General features: G+C 49.5%; 1 protein-coding gene across 1 annotated transcript in view; it reads right to left on the bottom strand.

Moving 5' to 3' along the window:
* Positions 1–345: 345 nt before the first annotated feature.
* LOC135897747 (membrane metallo-endopeptidase-like 1) overlaps positions 346–25,892 on the bottom strand; it is a 38,541-nt gene continuing 12,994 nt past the window's right edge. The window contains exons 2-3 of the mRNA XM_065426462.2: positions 17,892–18,103; positions 346–2,740 (exon numbers count right to left, since the gene is read on the bottom strand). Of these exons, the coding sequence (XP_065282534.2) occupies positions 626–2,740; positions 17,892–18,103 (2,327 nt within the window). The 3' untranslated portion in view covers positions 346–625. The remainder of the gene's footprint in view (positions 2,741–17,891; positions 18,104–25,892) is intronic.

Here is a 25,892-nt window from a genome sequence, read left to right on the forward strand (position 1 = left end):
CAGCTATTATTCATTGGATACTAGTACAGTGTTCATGCATACAATAACTCTGTTTGCCCACAACATATATGTGGGTCAATCTATAGCCATAACAACTTCCACTTTAGGGAGAAATCAGTACATTTAATCAGATTGAATTAAAGAAACATTTGAAACAGTTTACAAAATTATAGCAACGCACCAACCAGAGCGTTTGGCAGCACGAGATTGCAAGGAAAATATGCACCAACGAACATCCCCGACGAACATTTCGATGACGTGTTTTGCAAGAGTGTTCAGCTATTGATAATTGCACTTGTTTAATTACGCATAAACGCACAAGCATTCACAGTATTCCTCATCACAAACAGTCCTGACAAAGCGATTTAATTTCTGTAGGTATTTGCATGGAACTTCAGTGTCGACAACATCGCAATAATAATCATGAGGCACGAGAAGAATAATAGTTAACCTAATCGAAGACAACTCTGACCTCAAATACCAAGTAAAAACAAAAGATAAAGCTTCATTAAATACTATTTATGTACAGAAGCTCTATGTGCAAAGTTCTTTTTGTAGCTACATACAAAGCGCCTTTATGTTAATGCGCCATAAAGGGGTGGAATTCATTGTATACAAATCTAATTCAGGCATACACGCACTTGGGGTACGTGTTCATGCTTGAACCAAAGGAACAAGAAAACGTCTCAGAAAAAGGCTCAAAATGTTTCACCGCCACATCACACACCCTAGACTGCGCCGTTTTGGAAGAACCAACGTAGCAGCTACAGTGGCACATGGTGGCGAAAAACACTTGTTTCGGCGTATAGCACGGCAGTCCCTTGAGCGGCAGGTCTGCCGCCTCGTCTCTGAACCGGTTGTAAGCCGTGTAGGCGACGTCGAGAGCGGGTACTTCCGGAAACGCGAGCCTGTTGTCGATGTGTTGGCACCACGAGGCGTTCCAAAAGGCCCACGCTGTTGTCATCGCATCCGACGGCTGCATCGCGACGCCTCCGTGTAAAAGATGCTCCAAATCATCGAGTGCTTCGAAAATTGCTTGCGCGTAGAGAAAGCCCATGCCTCCGTATATCATTGCGCTCGTGGCCTCGCGATAGTAGAACGGAGCACTGACGGCCGTCAACGAGACCGACATGGTGTTCAGTATCGGGTTGTACGATATCATCTGGTCCGAGCCTGCCTGGTAGATTTTGGAAGCGGCTACGTAGTCGCGGCTGCCAGCGGCCACTGCTGCACTGTTGTTCTGCAACTGCAAACGACTCCACAACCACTCGCCCAGAAAGCCGTCCCGCCCTCGGTAAGGCTGTCCGTAGTACTCTGCGAAACCACCTGGTCGTCCAAAGTCCTCCTCTGGCCAGATGACGGTGGACATTTCTTCGAGCACACTGGAGAGCGCTATCTTGCTTGTTTCGCTGAGCTTGGAGTAGGAACGTAATTTTTCGATGGCAACGGTGCGGACGCTCTCCAGGTGCCTGGCGATGGAAAGCCTTTCGTGAGTCGAGAACAGCGCCTTGTGCACCGAAGCGAGCAGCACGTTGTAGGTCGCGTGAGCGTGGTCGAAGCAGATGATTTGTCGCAAGTACATGCTGTCCGAACGCTTGTTGACCGCGGAAAACAGGTCACTGCTCGCCACGGCACCGACGGACTGCACGAACCACCAGATCGTGTGAAAAATTATGTCCTGCGCCGTGTTCCGCGCGAAGATTGCGCCGACCGCATTTAGAAGTCCTCCGTTCGTAGCCAGGAGCAGATCGTTCGCCGTGACCTTGTGGGTGGGGCTGTAAAGGGACTGGAATGCTTGCACCCAGTCCTCGGCATCCAGTTTCCTAACTATGGCCGGTAGGGCTCGGATTTCTAGAAGCCTGGATGTCCTGTGCAGAGCTTGGGAAACGGAGCTCAGATTACTGAGCACTTGCGTCTGCACGCTAGCGCTTCTGGTTTTTAGAAATATCACGAACGACTGCGACGGAGGCCGGTATTTAAATATTCTTGTATTGAAGTAGCTCAGGTAGATCGGATAGGCGTCGTCGTAGCGCAGTAACGTCTTATGGAAGACCTGCCATGTGGACACCAGTCGGGATGGGCTCAAGATAACGGCGCGGTCTCTCTGAATATGCGCCGTAGCCGGAAGCATGCGGACGTGAAACCACAACGGCAGGGCCCACAACACGGACAGTTCGAGCAGCAGTCGCAGGGCGCGCGCGTAGTCGGCGACGGGCGTTTCAGGCTCCTCGTCTTGAGTGGGCCAGGCGAGACTGGTGCTTTCCACCATGGCTATAAGGCTGGCTACTGCGTCATTTTCTTCGGCCGCATGCCGCATACACTCGCGCATCATGGTGAGCGGCCTGTTGACTACGGCGTCACGGTCGAAATCGCCAAGGCTCATCTTCTCAACTCGCAAGATCCACTCCAACGTTGCCTGCCTGGAGACAGTATTGGCGAAGTCAGGGTCACCGGTCTTCCAGCCGGAACATACAAAGCGTCCAAAGCTTTCGCAGGGTGACGGGCTGCGTCCGACGTCGATTCCTAGAGTGCGGACGTGATGGATGCAATCCCGCGAGGCGCACACTCTGGGCTTCTCGCCGCCTCTCATCCGTCTACCCCCGAGAAGGAGCAACACGAACAACACAGCGACTACGAACAGAAGCACAGCCGCCAGGATGGCTAAACTACCAATGCGCTCCATGATGCTGGTCACTTTTTCCCATGAGAAGAGTTGGACTACGGATCCAGTGCGATGCCTCTGCAAATGGAAAAAAGTTGAGACTCCACGTGAGTGAAAGAAACTGAAAGCTCTAACTAGCAACGCAGCTAAGTATTACACAGATTAAGAAAAAAGCAGTAAGGTTTACCGCCTTTATACACTCTTATTTACTCAAGCTTGATGAGCAGAGCCTTAATTATGGGATCAGCATTTTAAGTCACTGCTTGACTGAAACATACGCGTTATCTTGTAGAGAGTCGTAAAGGGCATCGTTTAATAGATGTTGCAATAAATAATCACGATAGTCTCACTTAGTGCATAATTACAAGAATGTTACTACAAAGCTTTCGGACATATTCAGAAAAATTCTAATGTGGTGTTTCTGGCCAGTATGTTCCGTACTAATAGTTTTAAAAATTTTACCAGATCGACGAGACGCGGCGTGTGCATCACTACGCAATATTCCATTATTTCACTACCTTGCTCTAAATGTGTAAATAATGAATTTAGGCCAGTATGAAACTAATAATTGAAGTGGTCCTAACTGTCAAATCATGAAGCGAAAGATGTCTTATTGGGAACCGAACGCAAGGGCTTTTGAGGGTGCATATTGCTCTTATTTTTGGCTTTCCACTGATGTGGCTACACGTAGTTAGAGCTCAGCGATACCTTCCGAGCTCAAGTCATTTTCTGGGAAGCATCATTCTCCCACTGTGAAGACCGCCACCTTATCTTTTGCTTGCCTGCTTCTTTACCAAGGATTTTAGTGGAGCCGCCTACTAAAGAACAAAAGATACATTCACACAAACATTAATGATGAGGACATACACAGGCGCTGAATTGCAACTATAGGTTTACTGCTCAAAACCGCGCTCTTCAACTTGTACTCGCGACGCTAGTACCTCGCGCAACCTGTGGAGTTCTTGCCTACTCGCTGACGAAGCAGCACGTCCAGAACCTGAACGCCTTTTAGAACGAGGTTCTCTACGTTATAACGAGGCTACCGCATCACACGCGGCTGGATTACCTGCGCTGCTATGTGCAACTCGCGCTGCTAGAGCACATAGTAGAGGGTCACCGTGCTCAAACGAGCTTCGTCGTCAGTCAACATGCCAGGATCGTGCGCTCCTGCCCGCTCTTGGGGAGACATCGGACCCACAGCTATAACCTGCACCGCTGACGCCGCCATGGCAAATGGTCGACTCGCAACCTCTACTCAGACGCACGGATCCCCGTCCTCACCCTGAGTGCAGGCAATTAAGCGAACCAACACATAAGAGCCTTGCTCGGTGTCGAAGCTGCTCGCTTTTGCGTGGGCGCTGCCTTCCAAATCCCTATACCGACGTCACACGTGCCACAGTTAGGCTTCGCCGTATTGATTTGCTATCCACACTGCCCCAGGAATAAGACTTTGGCGACCACAGACCTCCGGACGTCTCGGCGGCTGAACTACTAGCGATCGGCGACGCCCTGAAATGAGCCCTTGAAAAACTCCCGGACGTCAATGCACAGATCAATGTCTACACCGACAGTCAGGAGGTGGAGCGCGTATTGCGTGTGCCTCTCAACGATCTCACTGGCAGAATAATTGCGGAAACCAAAAGACGCCTGTGCACAGCTCACGGTATTGATGCGCGTGGGTCTTCGGCCACTGCGGTGTACTGGACAACGAAGCGGCGCACGCCGCTTTCGTTGTCCAGCACACTGCAAATGGACCTGCCTGGAGCTTGTCAGTTGTTTTTGCGCAAGGCCCCTAATGGCGCAGCACTGCCGACGCACTGGCTTGCGCATGAAGAAAGAAGAAAATTCTCAGAATACGATATGGGGCTCACTCGCATCCTGTACATACGCGTTGCCCTGCGTGCAACTCGACGACTGCACTAACGGTCCGACACCTGTTGTGGGGCTGCCCGAAGTTCGAGGCCCTCTGGCCGAAGCACCGAGGCCAAGTAGCTAGCTACGAGTAGGGGATCTGTCTGTCGACTGAAGCCGGCAACGTCCGGCACGTTTTACGTCCTTGCGGCGCATCCTAAGCATGGTGTAGAGCGGGGCACCTCTCGACGGCTGGCTCATGCCATTTCCCAAACCCCATATCCCTTCTGCCTTTTAGGCCAATGAGCCATGCTAGTAAATAAAGATTGATCATCATTTCGTCTGTTTAGTGCGTAATTATTGTGAGGTGGCTTCGGTGGTTAGTGTAAAAGTTTCCGCGAACTTCTCATAAGAAGATACATTCTCTGCTGCCGTAATTGAGTACGACAATGTCCAAGCACGTGTACCTGCTTATCAGAAGGCCAACGTTATGGCCAACGTAATGGTAGCATTTTCTTAGATTTTTTTAACGTTTTGTGCAAATAAATGCACAAGCCGTCGAGCATGAGAAAGTACAGTGTTTAAAGTAGGGCCTTCTTGCTTTTCAGGCCCCAGGGATTATTTTGAAGACCCCGCCTCGGTATTAATCAACTTTGAGGACAAAACTTGTACACAATTGATATCACGAATAGGGTGTCGAACCGGATTTTTGGGGGGTTTGGTTCGGGTTCCGGTTCAAGCCTTTCGGGTTCGTTTCTGAGTTCGGTTCCCTAGCACCATTCCGTTCTGGTTTGAACCGGTTCAAGCGGGTTCAAACGGGTTCGGAGAAAAAAAAAGTGGTGTTTTTTTGGTTTACTCTTGTAGTGCTACGTTTTTGTTTTCCTGCCACATTAGTATAAAAACCAATCCATAATGTAGGTTTCTTTTTGTAAATGTTCTGACTTGGCTAACCGTTTTCCATGGGAGTACGACGATTACAAAACTAACAGAAGCGAAATAAAACGTTTGCAGGGACACTTAAGGCTGCCTAAGTGTGTGAATGTGACAGCGTTACTCTTTATGGCCATAAGTTAATTTTTATTAATTTATTTTAGTTCAGTATAAAACAAAATTTTATGCTATTCTTGGCTCATAAATCCGCAGTTTCATGCCCCGCAGTTGTTTCCCTGAGGAAAACTACAACAATGGGTCCACGTAGCCGCCGCGTTGCCGCCTTGTGCTCCGCTATCCTCGGCAACCAGAGACCTCGTCTCCTTATAATTCACTCTCGCCGCAATTTTCTGACAGGCACGCAAGTAGCCAGTGGGCAGCGCCCCGGCGCCGCCGACGCGCCCTTCTAGGCGGCAGGTGACGGGCCGTTCCCCAAATCATGCATCCTCGATGGGGCTCAGGCTGACAGGCAGGCAGCCTACTGGCAAGCCTCTTTGGCGGGCAGCTAAATTCTCTGGGCAGCAATGAACAAAAAGATGGCATACGGGCAGTCCGCCATCTATTTTGTTACCATCAAATGTCGTCACAAACACACACACAGGTTCACTCAAGGAGACGAGTAATGCTTTCGCATTGAAAAAAGATCGGGTTGGTCTGCTACGCTTTTCATGTGCCGATAGTTTCAAGGGCGTTTTAGCTTTAACGCGAGAGCAGCAGTGCGAGAAGTCGGACAGTGCCCGGCGTCGGCGTCAGCCTCCACCTGTCAAGCGTGGAAAGTCGCGTTTGGAGGGATTTCATTCTCCTCACCTTCCATCTGCTAACAGACCAGTTAGAAGGAAGGAACGGCTATAATGACTCTCTTACTATAGAGGAACACCGACGATAGCAACTTGCTAATGACACTTCAGCGACAGGTGACAGCGATTGGGTTCCAGTAAAGATAGTAGCTTAGTGAAATCACAAGCAGTGGTAAAAAAATTATGGGGTTTTGCGTGTCAAAACCACTTTATGATTATGAGGCACGCCGTAGTGGATGACTCCGGAAATTTCGACCACCTGGGGTTTTTTAACGTGCACGTAAATCTAAGCACACGGGTGATTTCGCATTTCGCCCCCATCGAAATGCGGCCGCCGTGGTCGGGATTCGATCCCGCGGCCTCGTGCTCAGCAGCCTAACACCATAGCCACTGAGCAACCACGGCGGGTACAAGCAGTGGTAGTGGTCGCTAGTACTCTAAGGCTGCAGAACGGTTGCACAAACGAAGAGAAGGTATTGAAGAATGTCATCGGATTTCCTTCGCATAGAACCAGTTTATCGTCCCTCATTTTTTTTCTTTCAGTTTAGTTGCTTCCTATAAATACTTGCTTCGAAAACTCTTGCTTGAATAGAAAATATCCATTCGGCAATCACTTATTAACTTCAGTGCGAGATGTCAGTCTTTATATAGATGTAAGTATTTTAATAACATACCGGTTGTCTGAAAACTTTCCGCTTTTTTTGCGCAACTAGATTTTCTGATTGCGCGAGAGGGATAGCGCCGCAAGATTTGCAAATGCCAAGGACCCCAAAAGTATCCAGATTTGTCCGACCCACTAATCCACCTTAACCGGCCGGCTAATTCCTCTCAAATTAATCAACACACCAATCCCACTAATTCACATTAGCACACCGACTCATCGCACTAATCCACCCCAGTCACCAGCGTGTTTATTCGAGCCGCGTAGCCTTTTTCATATGCGCACCGACTGCTTGTAACAGGCAGTGGCCACAAGAGGACGATAACTTCATAAAAATCAACCCGTTCATGACGACTTATGATGGTTTTATCAGGACGCGCAGAGCGTGGACGAACAATGCTGCCGCATTATCTCTCGGCAGCGTCTCCCGTTTTCCTCAACAATGCTTCGAGCAAATAAACTTATCTCTTTGCCAGACTGCTGTGCTCAAAATCTACATTCAAGGAACCGGTTCCGAACAGTTCCTTCGATTCGTTCCGGTTGGCGTTCAGTTTTCACCGAAATGGAGGAAGAAATAGGGGCTCGATTCGTTTACGGTTCCGGGCAAAAATTCGCCACCACTCTAAGAGTGGAGTGCAAAGCCTTGTAGAATCACGGGATGTACAAAGAGATGCATAGCTATCTCGCACCACTGGCCGCGACCGCCATCTTCCTCCGTACTTGCGAACGGCCCGCATGTTCTGCCGCGTTGTGCAACTCTGCGACCGTCGCCGTACGGTTGTTCGGGACTCGAAAATGCAAGTCGCCTTCAACGCCCATCAATTAATGAATAGCAAACTTCGATGAGCCTTCACGAATCCCTGCAACCACGCCTGCTGAGCTATACATTCTTGGATGTCAGTGTGGGCGGCATTCTGTGGAGCCGTACTGCCTTGAAACCTAAATGCCAAAATTTCTGCCAATACACCTTTCGCGGTGAAGTGTGCTTCAGACCTTAGCTAAGTACCCTAAACAATTGCTCGCACGCTCTGAAATTTTCAACTGAAGTATCTTAAACAACCTTGCATTGCATTACAAGCCGGCATATTTTCTACATCCGCAAGAAAACGCGTCTCATGTGAAAAAATGAAGTGCTGATACTAGGGCCCTTTATCGAAGCTGACAAAGCTCCATGCACCCATGTAATGAGCACAGTGGTTGCACCAATCGCGTTGGATTCTTACTTGAGCGTTCAGATCCACGCGAACAACATCAACATCGATTCGAATACTTGTGGCAACGCTTGTGGATAAGTCTTTTTCTTCAACCCATGGCGATGGTTAAGCTGGGGACCACAAGGTGACCAAATCACGACAGCAATTAGTATGCGTCGTCAGTGAACTTAATAGTCCTCGTCAGCGTAACGGAACGGAAGGACGGAAAGACGGGACGCAGAAAGTAAAACCAATTTCGAGGACTTCACTTCTGTCGAAGTAAGTAAACAAGATTTCAGTGAGAAACTTGTTTGAGAATATATGTCTCTAGGAGCGCCCCGTCTTGATTATGGCAAATAACAATTTACGCTGTGAAAAACAACGACTGGCGCTTGAGGATATCTATATTGAAGTTTCTGATCCTTACTCGGGGAGCTTCTTATTCAAAAAGCAATGAAAGGACAATGAAAGGTGGACAAGAGGTGAAGAAGGGCGACGACGTAAATGATGCCCCAGAGAATAAAACAAATTCAGGTCTTGATATTTTTTATAGCAAGGGGTCATTCGTCACCATCGTAGCACAGCAGAGCCCCGTCCATCCATCTGTCTGTCTGTCTGTTCGTTGGTCCGTCCGTCTATCTGTCTGTCTGCCTGTCTGTCCTTTCGACCTTCCGTCCGTCTGTCTTTCTGTCTGTCTGTCTCAAAGTCCGTCCCTTCGTTGGTTCGTCTGTCTGTCTGTCCACCTGTATGTCTGTCTGTCCGTCCCTCTGTCTCTACGTTCGTCCGTCCTTCCGTCTGTCACTCTCTCTCTCTGTCTGTCCGTTCGTCCGTTCGTATGTCCGTCTGTCTCTCTGTCTGTCTAGGTGTGGGTCAGTCCGTTCGTCTGTCTGTCTGTCTGTCTGTCTGTCTGTCTGTCTGTCTGTCTGTCTGTCTGTCTGTCTGTCTGTCTGTCTGTCTGTCTGTCTGTCTGTCTGTCTGTCTGTCTGTCTGTCTGTCTGTCTGTCTGTCTGTCTGTCCGTCCGTTCGTCCGTCCGTCCGTGCATCTGTCTGTCCTTCCGTCTGTCTGTCTGTCTGTCTGTCTGTCTGTCCGTCTGTCCGTCTGTCTGTCTGTCTGTCTCTCTGTCCGTCCGTCTGTCTCTACGTTCGTCCGTCCTTCCATCTGTCAGTCTGTCTATCCGTTCGTCCGTCCGCCAGTCTGTCTGTCTGTCTGTTTGTCCGTTCGTCCGTTCCTACGTCCGTCTGTCTGTCTGTCCATCTGTCTCTCCGTGTATCTGTCTGTCTGCCTGTCTGTCCGTTCGTCCATCCGCTCGTCTGTCTCTCTGTCTGTCTGTCCTTCCGTCTGTCTGTCTGTCTCTAAGTTCGTCCGTTCGTCCTTCCATCTGTCGGTCTGTCTGTCTGCCTGTCTGTCCGTTCGTCCGTCCATTTGTCTCTCTGTCTGTCTGTCCTTCTGTCCATCCGTCCATCCGTCTGTCTGTCTGTCTGTCTGTACGTTCGTCCGTCCTTCCGTCTGTCTGTCTGTCTGTCTCCACGTTCGTCCGTTCGTCCGTCCTTGCGTCTGTCTGTCTGTCTGTCTGTCCGTTCGTTCGTCCGTCAGTCTATTTCTCTGTCTGTCTGTCCGTTAGTCCGTTCGTACGTCCGTCTGTCTGTCTGTCTATGTGTGTGTCAGTCCGTTTGCCTGTCTGTCTGTCTGTCTGTCTGTCTGTCTGTCTGTCTGTCTGTCTGTCTGTCTGTCTGTCTGTCTGTCTGTATGTCATTCTGTCCGTCCGTCCGTCTGTCTGTATGTCTGTCTGTCTGTCTGTCTCTACGTTCGTCCGTCCTTCCGTCTGTCTGTCTGTCTGTCCGTTTGTCCGTCCGTCAGTCTGTCTGTCTTTCTGTCTCTCTGTCCGTTCGTCCATTCATACGTCCGTTTGTCTCTCTGTCTGTCTATGTGTCTGTCAGTCCGTCTGTCTGTTTGTCTGTCTGTCTGTCTGTCTGTCTGTCTGTCTGTCTGTCTGTCTGTCTGTCTGTCTGTCTGTCTGTCTGTCTGTATGTATGTATGTATGTATGTATGTATGTATGTATGTATGTATGTCTGTCTGTCTGTCAGTCCGTTCGTTCGTCCGTCAGGCTGTCTCTCTGTCTGTCTGTCCGTTCGTACATCCGTCTGTCTCTCTGTCTATGTTTGTGTCAGTCCGTTTGTCTGTCTGTCTGTCTGTCTGTCTGTCTGTCTGTCTGTCTGTCTGTCTGTCTGTCTGTCTGTCTGTCTGTCTGTCTGTCTGTCTGTCTGTCTGTCTGTCTGTCTGTCCATCCCTCTCTACGTTCGTCCGTCCTTCCGTCTGTCTGTCCGTTTGTCCGTTCGTACGTCCGTCTGTCTCTCTGTCTGTCTACGTGTTGTTAGGGTTGGCGTCTGACACCACGTGGCGACAGGAATTTCGCCCGACCTTCTACCAGGATTCGTCGAAATGAGAGTTGACTTCTCCTGCGAGGATTAATGTCAGGCACCTTGCGCACAAAGGGCCTTCTACCAGGATTCGTCGAAATGAGGGTTGAATTCTCCTGCGATGGTTAACGTCACGCACATTGCGCACAAAGGGCCTTCTACCAGGATTCGTCGAAATGAGGGTTGACTTCTCCAGCGAGGGTTAACGTCACGCACCTTGCGCACAAAGGGCCTTCTACCAGGATTCGTTGAAATGAGGGTTGACTTCTCCTGCGATGGTTAACGTCACGCACCTTGCGCACAAAGAACCTTCTACCACCCGGCCTTCTATCAGGCTTCGTCGAAATGAGGCGTGACTTCTCCTTTCCTTGCTCGGTAATGCAGGAGGAGGGGCCCTCTCTCCGTGCCTGCCACGTGACATCGATGGAAGCAAGATCCCGCCCACACTTGTAGAGAGCCTATTTAAGGGGCTCCGAAATGTACTTTTAAATACTTCATGGTTTTCTTATTTTCTTTCATCTACCTTTGAATAAACCATGCAAGTTTCGCACTAGCGAATCGTCTCGCCCTTGCTCGGTCGCCATGGTCTACCGGATGCCTGCAGCCCGCCGACAACGCCACGCTACCCAATAAGTTATGTCGGTTAAGCTTCGATAGGCAGGCGCCGCTACTTCTCGGCAGCAGTACGGTACGCTACCCTGGAGTACGCAACAAACTGGCTGGCAGCGATTGGGATACGGAATCCTGGAGACCCCAACTTGGACGACAACTACAAGATCGTAGCCTCTTCGTCCTGGCAACAACGTTTGGAAGGAAGGTGTCTCGATCATGACTGCATATGGTGAGTGCACGGCTTTTCTTCACTGAGATATCACTTGGCTTTACGTATTTTTTGGAAAGTACATAGCAGTGATTTTTCTTTAAATCGTTGACGGAAGTTTGAGTACGTCATGGTTGTATAGAGTGAAGGTTTAGCAGCACTAAGGGCAGCCATGAACTTGAAGGCACTAAAGAAGCCGGAATTGTTGAGCTTGGCCAAAGGGTTGGGCCTCAAAATTGCCGAATCAAAGAGAAAGCCGGAGATCATTGAGGCGATCGAAGCGACCGGGGTAGACGACGAGGAACTGACGGAATGCCTCGAGAGCATTAAAGAGAAAGAGGAAAAGCGTAAGCGCCTAGAGGAAACAGAAGAGCGCGAGCGCACCGCACGTGAGGCCAAAGAAGAGTGCGACCGTGTTGCACGCGACGCACTCGAAATGAAGCGCCTAAAGATTGAGCTTCTGAAAGCACAAAATAGCGAAAGACCTAGCACAGAGGCACGTGAAAGCGAGCGCAGAATGACAGACTTGATGGCACCCTACGCAGTAGGAGGGGACATAGGTCTTTTTCTGGTACAGTTTGAGCGCACGTGTGAGAAGGCGAAATTCGCGAGAAACACGTGGCCGCAACGCTTGCTTATGTTACTGCCACGTGAGGTAGCTGATATCATCGCCCGTATGGGGAAAGAAGAAGCAGAGGACTTCGATGAAGTCAAAGCGAAGCTGCTTAAAAAGTATAGATTATCAGCAGAAGCATTCAGGCGAAAATTCAGGGAGGTCGAGAAGACCACAGGTGAGTCATACTCAGATTTTGCATACACCTTGGAGGTAAACCTGAAGGAATGGCTCAGAAAAGAGGGTGCACTCGGCGACGCCGAAAAGACAATGCAGTGCGTTGCTTTAGAACAGTTCTACCACCGGCTGCCAATAAACATCAAGTATTGGGTTCAGGATAGGCCAGGCGTAGACACTGTTACGAGAGCTGGTGATCTCGCTGAGGAGTACGTAACTCGCCGTGCGGACGAAGGCAGCGAAGCTCCTAAGGAGGAGATGAATAAATGCAGACACGACAAGCCAAAACGATGGTCAAAGTCGAGTCGATATAAAACAAAGGAAAGATCAGATTCAGTGAAAAGTAGTGACGAGGACAGCGAAGGAAAGGAGGAGTAGCCCGAACGTAGGGCAGAAATGCAAAAAAAAAAGGCTTTCGAGGCAAGGAAACCAGTAGTTTGCTACAACTGCCGGCAAACGGGGCATATCTCCGTGGGGTGCAGAAATCCCAAACTAGTGTTCATGTCACTAATTAGTAACGCAGAAAATCTGAACTTGCTAGAACCCTACATTCGAGACCTCGTGGTAAACGGCAAACCGTGTAGAGTGCTTCGCGACTCGGCAGCCAGAATCGACGTGGTGCATCCGTCGTTCGTAAAGGAAGGCCAGTTCACGGGAGAATGTGCTTCGATAAGGCAAGCCGTAGAGGCCTCCAGTGTTTCTCTCCCGGTGGCAAAAATTCGTATTGAAGACGCTTTCGGAGTATTGGACACTGAAGCCGCCGTCTCGTCACATCTCCCGCCGCAGTATCCATATTTGTTTTCTAACCAATCAGAGGATTTGCTACGACGCAAGGGAATCGGGTTTAGTGAGGGAACAGTGCAAGCCCTAACTCGTTCCAAGGCAGTGTACGAATGTCCAGTGGTGGAGAAAACAGGTTTGACAGCTGATTCGTCAACCAGTACTGAACAGGATCCTATAGGGGATGAGGCGGAAAGTTCGCCAGCTAATGAAAAAACCAGGAAAGCAGCGGAGCCTGAAATGTCGCGAGAGGCAGAATGTAGGAGAAAGTTGTTAAACGTAAGCCCTGCCACAATTATTGTTGAGCAGGAAATGCGTAAAGCACGAAACAATGCTGAGCATTACTATGACAGGACGGCTCGCACGCGACGCTTTGAAGTTGGGGATAAGGTAATGATCCTGAAACCTTCGTTGAAAAACAAACTACAGGTTCAATGGGAAGGACCGGTTGACATAATTCAGAAATTATCTGAAACAACCTACGTAATCACGATACCAGGAAAATGAAGGACACCACAAGTGTACCATAGCAATCTACTTAAACCCTACAGGCAGGGGGAAGCCATTGTGAACATGTATCTTAACCAACCTGAGGAAATGCCTGTCGACTTTCCAGAGTTAACAGCAGTGACGGAGACAAGACATTGACGTGACCATTGATAAGTTAGTAGAACAGGCGGAGTTGAATCCCAATCAAAGGGCCGAACTGAGGGAACTTGTGTTTGAATTTAAAGACGTATTTTCAGACACACCGGGCAGGACAACTGCGATCGTTCACGATATCGAGTTAACCTCGTCGGGCCCTGTTCGTTCGAAAGCTTATCGCGTTTCGCCTCGTCAACGTGAAGTCATTACCACTGAAATAAACAAGATGCTAGAGCTAGCTGTAATCGAGCCAGGGGAGAGTGATTATACCTCACCTGTTATCTTAGTTGAGGTCCCAGGAAAGGAGCCGCGCCCATGTATCGACTACCGCAGGCTCAATTTAATCACGAAGGACCAGACTTATCCAGTACCACATATCGAGGAAAGGCTTGAGAAAGTGAGCCGTGCTAATTTCATTTCTACGCTCAATTTAGTCAGAGGGTATTGGCAGGTTCCGTTGAGCGAGAGGGCAAGCAGGCGTGCAGCGTTTATTTCCCCGATGGGAACCTTTCGTCCGAAAGTCCTGAGTTTTGGATTGAAAAATGCGCCATATTGCTTCCCTAGCCTTATGGACTAGGTGCTACGAGGAATGGAAGACTTTGCACTTCCCTATCTCGATGATATAGTTATCTTTTCTTCATCATGGGCGGACCATATGCAACACCTGCGAACCGTGTTGTGTCCTCTACGAGAGGCCAACTTAACTGTTAAGGCTCCCAAATGCCAATTAGGGCGCGCGGAGGTAGCTTATCTAGGTCATGTAAATAGGGCAAAGCCATCGTCGGCCTTCCGAGGTTAAACTGACCGCAATAGACAACTTCCCGCAACCACGCATGAAGCGGGACATCAGATCATTCCTTGGCTTGGCGGGTTATTACCAAAGATATATTCCGCGGTATTCCGAGATTGCGAGTCCTTTAACGGATGCTCTCAGAAAAACAGAACCACAAACGGTAAAGTGGGATGACGCAAAAGAAAAGGCCTTTAGTAGGCTGAAGAACGCACTAACGAGTCAGCCAGTGTTGAACGCGCCCGACTACTCTAAGCCATTCATTCTTCAGTGTGATGCCAGTGACAGGGGTATGGGGGTGGTGCTCTGTCAAAAGAGAGATGACGAGAACGAACATCCTGTACTGTACGCCAGTAGAAAGCTTTCAGTTCGTGAGGAAGCATACAGTGCATCGGAAAAGGAATGCGCCTGCGTAGTTTGGGTGGTACAGAAGCTAGCTTGCTATATCGCTGGCTCAAGATTCACCATAGAGAGTGATCACTGTCCCCTCACTTGGCTGCAGTCCATGTCTACGAAAAACGGTCGCCTTTTGCGCTGGAGCTTGGCTCTTCAACAGTACACCTTCGATATTCGCTACAAGAAGGGTAAGCTTAACGGCAATGCCGACGGTTTAAGTCGTTGCCCCTAGAGTATCGAAAGCCTCATGCTCATCCGGGTTTCCGTGGCATTTCTTTCGTTCGTTCATACGTTTTCCGAATTCATATGTTTTTCCGACGTGAAGCCGATTGTTAGCTGATTTTAATAACCACGTCTTAACGCTTTCAAGAAATGGCTGTTTTTAGTGTTGAAGGGGGAGGATGCGCGTAGGGAATGGGAAAGGTGTAGCGGGTTTTCTTTTTTTTTTAAAGCCGGGTGTGTCTCGGGGGAGCGTGGCCTTGTGCTCGCTGCTTTGTGGTTGTGGGTCCGGCACTGTTCTGGGGTGATTGCTTGCCCACGCAGGAGACGAAAAGTTGCGAGACCTTCTTACAAGACCACTTTCACCGGACCGGACCAGGGAGAAAAGTCACCAGAGCGCCACGAGGACGGATGACCACTCCCAGGAATCTACCTACTACGAACTAAGGGTTCGTGACCTCTACGGGGAATTCTGATACCGAAACGCCGATCCCTCGTACAGCGGCTGCTGGCCCCTACACGTCGGGATCTTCCTCCCCCGCCGGAGATGCTGTTAGGGTTGGCGTCTGACACCACGTGGCGACAGGGATATCACCCGACCTTCTACCAGGATTCGTCGAAATGAGGGTTGACTTCTCCTGCGGGGGTGAACGTCAGGCACATTGCGCACAAAGGGCCTTCTACCAGGATTCGTCGAAATGAGGGTTGACTTCTCCAGCGAGGGTTAACGTCACGCACCTTGCGCACAAAGGGCCTTCTACCAGGATTCGTTGAAATGAGGGTTGACTTCTCCTGCGATGGTTAACGTCACGCACCTTGCGCACAAAGAACCTTCTACCACCCGGCCTTCTATCAGGCTTCGTCGAAATGAGGCGTGACTTCTCCTTTCCTTGCTCGGTAATGCAGGAGGAGGGGCCCTCTCTCCGTGCCTGCCACGTGACATCGATGGAAGCAAGATCCCGCCCACACTTGTAGAGAGCCTATTTAAGGGGCTCCGAAATGTACTTTTAAATACTTCATGGTTTTCTTATTTTCTTTCATCTACCTTTGAATAAACCATGCAAGTTTCGCACTAGCGAATCGTCTCGCCCTTGCTCGGTCGCCATGGTCTACCGGATGCCTGCAGCCCGCCGAGAACGCCACGCTACCCAATAAGTAATGTCGGTCGAGCTTCGATAGGCAGGCGCCGCTACTTCTCGGCAGCAGTACGGTGCGCTACCCTGGAGTACGCAACAGTGTGTGTCAGTCCGTTCGCCTGTCTGTCTGTCTGTCTGTCTGTCTGTCTGTCTGTCTGTCTGTCTGTCTGTCTGTCTGTCTGTCTGTCTGTCTGTCTGTCTGTCTGTCTGTCTGTCCGTTCGTCTGTCCGTCCGTCAGTCTGTCTGTCTGTCTGTCTGTCTGTCCGTTCGTCCGTTCGTACGTCCGTCTGTGTCTCTGTCTGTCTATGTGTGTGTCAGTCCGTTCGCCTGTCTGTCTGTCTGTCTGTCTGTCTGTCTGTCTGTCTGTCTGTCTGTCTGTCTGTCTGTCTGTCTGTCTGTCTGTCTGTCTGTCTGTCTGTCTGTCTTTCCGTTCGTCTGTCCGTCCGTCGGTCAGTCTGTCTGTCTGTCTGTCTGTCTGTCTGTCTGTCTGTCCGTTCGTCCGTTCGTACGTCCGTCTGTGTCTCTGTCTGTCTATGTGTGTGTCAGTCCGTTCGCCTGTCTGTCTGTCTGTCTGTCTGTCTGTCTGTCTGTCTGTCTGTCTGTCTGTCTGTCTGTCTGTCTGTCTGTCTGTCTGTCTGTCTGTCTGTCTGTCTGTCTGTCTGTCTGTCTGTCTGTCTGTCTGTCTGTCTGTCTGTCTGTCCGTCTGTCCGTCCGTCCGTCCGTCCGTCCGTCCGTCCGTCCGTCCGTCCGTCCGTCCGTCCGTCCGTCCGTCCGTCCGTCTGTCTGTCTGTCTGTCTGTCTGTCTGTCTGTGTATGCGCAGATAATTCAAACAATGGCAATGTCTCGGTCAATGGTCACTGTAAACTATGACTATTGAACTCGTGGAATTTGACATTCTAATAGAATACAAATATTTCGGTAAAAACTACCTTCAAATATTGATTGGAAAAGATTATATTCTTTTCATTTTTAAACGCTGTGAAATGTAATGCTTGTGGCCAGTTTCTTTGGTGAAATAAATGTAGTTTGATGCATGCAACTAATGTGGATCATAAATGGACGTTCGCAAAACTGGGCGGAGTGTAAGCCAGTTATTTGGTGCACCATCAGATTGCACTAATAAAACAAGCGAAGTGCATCTCACCACATGCAAGCAAGAACGATGTGTGTGTTGGAGATCAGTGTAATACTGCTGCACCGCACATTATTTTAAAGGGATTTAAAGGGATTTTAAAAGGATTACAAACATTGTGAGGCCGAGAAGTTGGTTTGAATAAATTGACAAAACAACTTCGCCAGCTGCATAAAAGTGAAGCAGTTTTACTGAATGACCAGGCATTATTTCGCAGAAGTTATGTGCCTTGTTCACTGCTCACAAACTGGTGTATCGGCACAAACCCGCCGATCTCCTTCAGTAGAATCACTTGGTTCAGTATATCATCGATATTCCACCTCCAAGGCCCCAATAAGTGTTGCAAACAATATTCGACCAAACCAACAGTAAATAATTTTAATATTCAATTTTCATTACAATTAGATCAACCAAGATTATTCCTACTGGAAATTTCTAATATTCACCCACCCCTGCTTTATTCGAATCAATTATTCAGGAGGTACCTTCCAATACACGTCGACAAACACAGAACGAAAATCTTACAGCTAAGCGAACTGAGGCTGGACGACCGTGCTATCCTATATATGCCGCTAATTGCAAAGTGGTGACGAAATTCTATGCGTTGTCTAGTCGTGGCGGAGTTGCGGCTAACCACACTCGCCGCCTCTTGATGACATCGCGGCGTACCTGTAAATCTAGAGTGTAGGCTGTAGCTGCAGTGGTGTCACTGCGCAGTAAATCAAACGGCCATGCCGCCGGGACCAGCGGCGAAGGCGGCGCTCGAGGAACAACGGCGCCCGAGAATGACGCAGCAACCACCGCTTGTTCCATCGGCAGCGGTACCAGCGGGCCGCTCGGCTTGTGCTCTAGTATCGCGGAAGGAGGCCGTTCTGTGGTCTCTGCACATACGCATACACACGGTCAATATTGCCCAAGAGCGAATGACAATGGGAACAGTACACGAAGGCAGCACCGCTATGGTGCCGTGGCAAAGACTAATCGCCACCGTCCACCATCGCTAGTGACCATTGTACAAGAGGACCAAATAATAAATAAAAACCCCACATTCCCTAAGCAAGATGAGCAATTTCGGCCCTATGCGCGTTGTAAAGATGTCAATTGATAGGTTTATTCTGGCGTTTTTATTATCTTACAGCGTGCAAGGAGCTTCCATCGAGTCATGCTTTTGCATAATTAACTCTGCTGCCGTTTAGTCAGCCTCAGTTCTGCTGTCGACGGTAGCATTTTCTCCTCCACAACCTCCCCCATCCCCCTTCTTTTCGCTTCAACATATTTAAAGGCTCTTTTCGACTGGCGTCCGATTCATCGACAACCTATAGGCGACGATGATGGCGATGATGATATATTGGCATCCCCTTTGAAACGGGGCGGCGGCAAATAGTCAGCTTGCTTGAACTAGTGAAGTATGCTTTACATGCTTATAGTTCTAAGATTCTGCCTTAATTTCCCTACTCAGTTTTCTCATAACTAAAATTTCTGTACCTACAACTTGTGCGGTTACCTATGCCCGTGACGGATCCGGTTCAGTGTATTTCTTCACTGCTTTTTCGCCAATACATTAAACGTATCTTGCTTACTTCGACCACCGACCGGCTAATGCTATCCGCTGTATATCCCAGCGCTTCTGGAATGCGGGACCGTATAACGTAAAACTATTCCGATACATTTCTATTCCAATCTCCTGACGTAAAATTTGCATAACCGCCGACACAAGCATCGGGCGGTCACCCGCAGGGTTCTCTGAACAAACCAATCAAATGCTCCCCTAGTTCATAGGTCACTTTTGTTTGCTTGAAAAACGAATAACATTGCCCGCACTGAGCGACGTCTCTTATCTAATTGGCTCACAAGAAGCGAAGATCATGCTCAAGATCATGCTAATATCGATGATCGGATGAAGAGGGTGGTGCCGGCGTCTGCGATTGTTCCGCTTTTTCTTAATTAGCTTGCGTGGCTCGTCGACTATCGCGGCGGCATGCAACAGAAGCTTACGAATGACTCTAAAACGGATCCTCAGCAAAGAAGAGTTGAGTGAACTAGGTCGTAAACGTGCTGAAAGTTCTCGAGAACGTTACACGGCCACACAAAAAGTTTTATTACACGCAAATAAACCCATGCTTTCCGGCAGGGGCGAGTAGCCAGTGCCGGAGCGATTGGCGGCAGCCATCTTTTATTCCTTTCGGAGAGGGGCAGCTAGTGGCCATTCAGAAGTAAAATCAGTTTTGTTCGGTATATTCATCATCGTCGTCATCATCAGCCTGGTTACGCCCACTGCAGGGCAAAGGCCTCTCCCATACTTCTCCAACTACTCCGGTCACGTACTAATTGTGGTCATGTTGTTCCTGAAAACTTCTTAATCTCATCCGCCCACCTAACTTTCTACCGCACCCTGCTACGCTTCCCTTCTCTTGGAATCCACTCCGTAACCCTTAATGACCATCGGTTATCTTCCCTCCTCATTACATGTCTTGCCCATGCCCATTTCTTTTTCTTGATTTCAACTAAGCTGTCAATAACTCCCGTTTGTTGCCTCACCTAACCTTCTCTTTTCTTATCCCTTAACATTACACCGACCATTCTTCTTTCCATGGCTCTTGCGTCGTCCTCAAATTAAATAGAACACTTTTCGTAAGCCCCCAGGTTTCTGCCCCGTAAGTGAGTACTGGTAAGACACAGGTGTTATAGACTTTTCTCTGCAGGGAAAATGACAACCTGCTGTTCATGATCTGAGAATGTCTGCCAAACCCACCCCAGCTCATTCTTATTCTCCTGATCATTTCAGTCTCATGATCCGGATCCGCAGTCACTATCTGCCCTAAGTAGATGTATTCCCTGACCACTTCCAGTGCCTCGCTACCTGTCGTAAACTGCTGTTCTCTTCCAAGACTGTTAAACATTACTTTAGTTACCTGCAGATTAATTTTTAGGCCCACCCTTCTGCTTTGCCTCTCCAGGTCAGTGAGCATGCATTGCAATGGGTCCCCTGAGTTACTAAGCAAGGCAATATCATCAGCGAATCGCAAGTTACTAAGGTATTCTCCATTAACTCTTATCCGCAATTTTTCTCAATCCAAGACTCTGTAAAGACGCTGTGAATAGCATTGGAGCAATCGTATCTCCCTGTCTTACGCATTTCTTAATTGGGATTTTGTTGCTTTCTTTATGGAGTACTACGGTGGCTGTGGAGCCGCTAGACATATCTTTCCGTACTTTTACATACGGCTCGTCTACACCCTGATTCCCCAATGCCTCCATGACTGCTGAGGTTTCAACTGAATCAAACGCTTTCTCGTAATCAAGGAAAGCTATAAATAAGGGTTGGTTATATTCCGCACATTTCTCTATCATCTGATTGATAGTGTGAATATGGTCTATTGTTGAGTAGCATTTACCGAATCCTGCCTGGTCCTTTGGTTGACAGAAGTCTAAGGTGTTCCTAATTCTATTTGCGATTACCTTAGTAAATACTTTGTAGGCAACGGACAGTAAGCTGATCGGTCTATAATTTTCCAGGTCTTTGGCATCTCCTTTCTTATGGATTAAGATTATGTTGGCGTTCTTCCAAGGTTCCGATGCGCTCGAAGTCATGAGGCCGTGCGTATACAGGGTGGCCAGTTTTTCTAGAACAATCTGTTCACCATCCTGCAACAAATCTGCTGTTACCTGATCCCGCCCAGCTGTTTTCCCCCTTTGCATAGCTCCCAAGAGGCTTTTTTTACTTCTTCCGGCGTTACTTGTGGGATTTCAAATTCCTCTAGGCTATTCTCTCTTCCATTATCGTCGTGGGTGCCACTGGTACTGTATAAATCTCTATAGAACTCCTCAGTCACTTGAACTATCTTATCCATATTAGTAATGACATTGCCGGCTTTGTCTCTTAACGCATACATCTGATTCTTGCCATTTCCTAGTTTATTCTTCACTGCTTTTAGGCTTCCTCCGTTCCTGATAGCATGTTCAAGTCTATCCATACTATAGTTCCTTATGTCAGCTGTCTTACGCTTGTTGATTGGCTTGGAAAGTTCTGCCAGTTCTATTCTCGCTGTAGGGTTAGAGGCTTTCACACCTTGGCGTTTCTTGATCAGATCTTTCGTCTCCTGCGATAGCTTACTAATATCATGTCTAACGGAGTTACCACCGACTTCTATCGCACACTGCCCATCGCACACTGACTTCCATCGCAAGATGCCCATAAGATTGTCCTTCATAGCTTTAACACTAAGGTCCTCTTCCTAAGTTAAAGCCCAATACCTGTTCTGTAGCTTGATCCGGAATTCCACTATTTTCCCTCTTACCGCTAACTCATTGATCAAATTCTTATGTAGCAGTTTTTTTCCGTTCCCTCCTCAAGTCTAGGCTAATTCGAGGTTTTACCATCCTATGGTCACTGCAGCGCACCTTGCCGAGCACGTCCACATCTTGTGTGATGCCAGGGTTAGCGCAGAGTACAAAGTATATTTCATTTATAGTCTCGCCATTCGGGCTCCCACTTGCGGAAGAAGGTATTATCCGCATATTATTCTGTTCTGAAAACTCTCCTAATAACTCTACCCTGCTATTCCTAGAGCCTATGCCATTATCCCCCACTGATTTGTCTCCAGCCTGCTTCTTGCCTACCCTGGCATTGTAACCGCCCATCAGAATAGTGTATTTTGTTTTGACTCTACCCACCGCCGATTCCACATATTCGCCACATTAATGTAACTTTAACGCGTACGCGTCACTTTGACGGGATCAGTTTTTGCGGTTTTGTGACGTCGCGTGAGAGGCAGATGAAGTGGGTGCAGCCCAAAAACTTTTGACTAATAGCCGAGGACTATTGGCAAAAAGGCGTCGAATCAGAAATAACTATTTTTGTTTGTTCGGTCAAATTATGCATAATCAGTTGTACACGTCATATCAGATGGGAAGCTATCACCGTTTTCATGACAAAAAAGTTTTTGACCAATCGCGGTGGGCTGATTGCAGAATTGGAATAGAAAAGTTTTCAATAGTTTCACGTCATAGCGCCCGCGGACGTTACTTGAGGGTCTGGCTAGGCGAATATTTTCGCGATCGATTATGAATGCTGAGTTGTCTCCCGATTTTGGCTGCATGACACACATATGTGTGCTGCAGCCAAAATTAGGGGAGCCTCGTCCAGTTGCGAATATTTGCTCTGTGCACATTAGCCACCCATTTATTTTTATCCAAGTTTCTCAGCCTTTCTTCAAAACTAATTGTTGTTCTCTGACTTCAAACAACGTCCCGCCTATGTCCCTTTGCAGTTCCCGAGAAGATATTTGGTTTGACGCACAGAATGGCATTTGCGAACGTTAGCGCTAGACCATTACTCTTTTCGAGATTCCTCCCACCTCCTCACATTACTTGTGGTCTCAGAATGGCCTGTATTTCCTTACTGCTGCATTCCGCTTCCCCTTCATCTTAGATTACCTTGGTGGGTGTTTGAGTAGGTATTTCCTTCGTCTGTGTATATACGTAGGTATTCATTTATTTATTTCATCATGAAGAAGAGCCCACAGACAAGGTCAGCCAAATCGTCGACTTATTGTCTGCATTGCAGTCACTGAGCCAGCCGGATACCCAGTGCTTGGCACAGGTTTGAGCCGCTCGGGCTTCCAGCTATTCCTTTTCTGCGTCGCTTGACTGCTTGCTTACGCTTGGTGCTACCTGATCCACTGTTAAACACAAGCCTTCACAATTTATTTAGGAATACCTCACAGGCCTCCAAACAGGTATTGAATGAGGGGAGCATATGGCACTTAGAACCTCTATTACTATGTCGCCAAAGAGAGAGAAACAATCACGCAATCTAAAAAAATGGCATGAGAAACCATGAAAAAAAGGAAACACCACAAAGCAGTAACAAAATGAACTGGAAAAGGGAAGACGATCGCTAGTGGTATTACTCAAACGTATTTGCTAAAAAGTATTCGAGGCAACAACAATAACCAACTATGGCAATTGAAGGAGTGCAATGAGACATTACCTCCACAAGAAAAGTGTACGTACGCACACAGTTCGGACAGTGTTCATAAAAAGTGATGAAAAGATAAATCAAATCAGGAACCGCGAAGGTCAAAATGACGCGTCATTAAAGTTAGAAGCAAGTATATATTCCCACAATTCGTCAAAAAATATATGAATAAAGTGACGGCAGGACTCGCCTAATGATGACCGTCAACGGTAATTCGATTAACATTCGAGCAATGTGGCGACACATGGCATTTCTGGACACGTTAAATAAATGTCTGTAGTGGTGAGTTTGAGACTTGAGCTGCCTCGGCTCCATGCGACACAATCTGCTATTGCCACTCTTCGCTATGGCATTCGCTTGCCAAGAGACACTGGCGTCGGCGTCGAGAGCAGTCACACCTCGCATCGGATCCGCCAATTTTCGGCCCTCGTGCCGGTTCTTTTATCCCTATCCGGACAGTTTCTTCCCGAATGGGTGAAGCAAGTTGTCAGGGCCATTTCGATACCAATCTTATACCAATACTCGCCCGGGGTGGCCCAGGAGAGTTTTGGGAAGCCCTTGACCACGCCGTGCGCCGACTTAGGCCTTTCCGGCCTAGCTCGAGTGCGGCCGCCCGCACGCCAGCGCGCAGACGACGGGGCGACCACCCGGCCGCCCGCCGCCGCCTCGTTGCCCATCTCCCGGCTGCCCACCGCCATGGAGATCGCCGTCCAAGGACAAGAGGTGACCTCTGAAGAACTTTCATATGCTTCCTGGCAGACGCCAGGCCTCCGCGCCCAAGAGCAACGCCGCGCAGCGTTGCGCCTCGCCGCCGCCGACGCAGCTAAATCAGCGCGATCGAAGCAGGCAAGTTCTTCGCCTCCTCAGCCCCGCCGTCACGCTCCACTCCATCGCCTCCTGGCCGACACGATTCACGTCGTCGGCCGCCCCAAAACTCCCGTCGACCTCACCAAACTCCAGCCTTGGCATTTATACACCGCCTTGCTGCAAGCAGCGAGCCTGCAAGACCTCCCGCCCGCATCTCGCGACACGGTGCGGATCCACCCGGTCAACAACACCTTTACGCTCAGCGTCGTGGAATCGGCTCGCGCTCAAGCCTACCTCTGCATCACCTCCCTCACGGTGTCCGGCACAACTTTCACCATTCACATCTACGCCCCACCGCCGGACGACGCCCTACGGGGCATATACTCTACCACGCCTTCGACGATTTTACGGATGAAGCCATCCTTGACGATCTGCAGGCAAGCAATCCTGCACTCTCTATAGTGGGTGCCCGCCGTATGGGCAAGACACCCCACATCTTAGTCACCCTCACGGACCCCCAAACTACCCCGGTGGATCTTCTACCATGGAGTCCACCTTCGCCTCCTCCCTTTCCACAACAAGGTGGAGGCCTGTTTCAACTGCCGCTCGACTGGCCACCGGACTGACGTGTGCCACAAGCCACAGCAGGACAGGTGCCGTCGTTGCAGTGACACTCACCCCCCACCGCTCGAGGGCTCGCCCCCGACTTGCACCCGCCGCTGCATCGTTTGCAACGGGAATCACTCCACGCATGGCTCCAACTCTAAGCACCGCTACGTGCAGCGCCCTCAACCCCCGAAGCAAGCGGCAGGCGGTCCTCCGCCACCTCCACTCTCCAAGTCGACCACTGACTTCCCGCCCCTCGCCCCAGCGGCGCCCAAACCAGCCTCTAAGCCCACCCAGTCGACGTGGTCCCGCGGCCCCCCCCCCCCCCAGCATTCCCTCGGCGTCCTCCTCGCCGCAGGTCGTCGCACTGCAGCAGGAAAACGCCTCCCTACGACAGCAGCTCACTGCACAAACCGCTCAACTTGCGGCACAGAAGACCCAAATTTAATCCTTCCAAGCCCAACTGCGAGCTCTTGAGGAGAAGCTCGAGACAGCCATCACGCTCCCATCCTGTCTGCCCTCCGGAATCGCCTCCTCCTCTAACATGGATGTTCAAACTTCCTAAGGAGGCACTAGCAAACGCCGCGGACCCAACACCCCCCTTGCACCTCTCCACTTTTCCGAAGAGGTCCAGGCAGCCATCACGACGGCCTGGTGGACCTCGAAAAACGGCTGGGTAGCCGTTTCAACTCGATCTACAAGCTTCTCATGGCACAACAAGAAGCCCTCAATGCCATGTGCACGGACTTCACTGCCTATCCCCCCGCCACGTCCTTCCAATCTCTCCAAGAGATGGTCTATAGCCTTCAAACTTCCAGGCTCGCAAACATCCGAGCCAAGCCACCCCTCCACGTCCGCACCACCTCATCCTCTGCCGCCCGACCCTCGCAAGCACCAGCCATACCTTTTTCTTCCGCAACTAATCATGGCTGACCGCTCTGCCGTCACCGTTTGGCAGGGGAACTGCAGTGGTTTTCGCCCCAAGCGTAACCACCTCCTTCTACACCTTCAACAACTGGACTCCTCGGTCTCTCCTGACGTCATCGTGCTACAGGAGACTCACGCCACCATTTCCCCCTCGGGTTACGTCGCCCACGACCAAGTAGCTCATCACCCTCTGCCCCATCCCATCACGGCCATCCTCACTCGGCGGACGCTCACGGTCAATCAAGCCAGTCTGCCCTTCCCTACGGTCCACCATGTCTTTATCGAGGTCCTACCTCAGCGACGTGAAGACACCTCTCTTTTTATTCTCAATGTTTACACCCCCCACGCGT

The sequence above is a fragment of the Dermacentor albipictus genome, chromosome 2 (assembly GCF_038994185.2).
Source record: "Dermacentor albipictus isolate Rhodes 1998 colony chromosome 2, USDA_Dalb.pri_finalv2, whole genome shotgun sequence".
Taxonomy (NCBI): Eukaryota; Metazoa; Arthropoda; class Arachnida; order Ixodida; family Ixodidae; genus Dermacentor; species Dermacentor albipictus.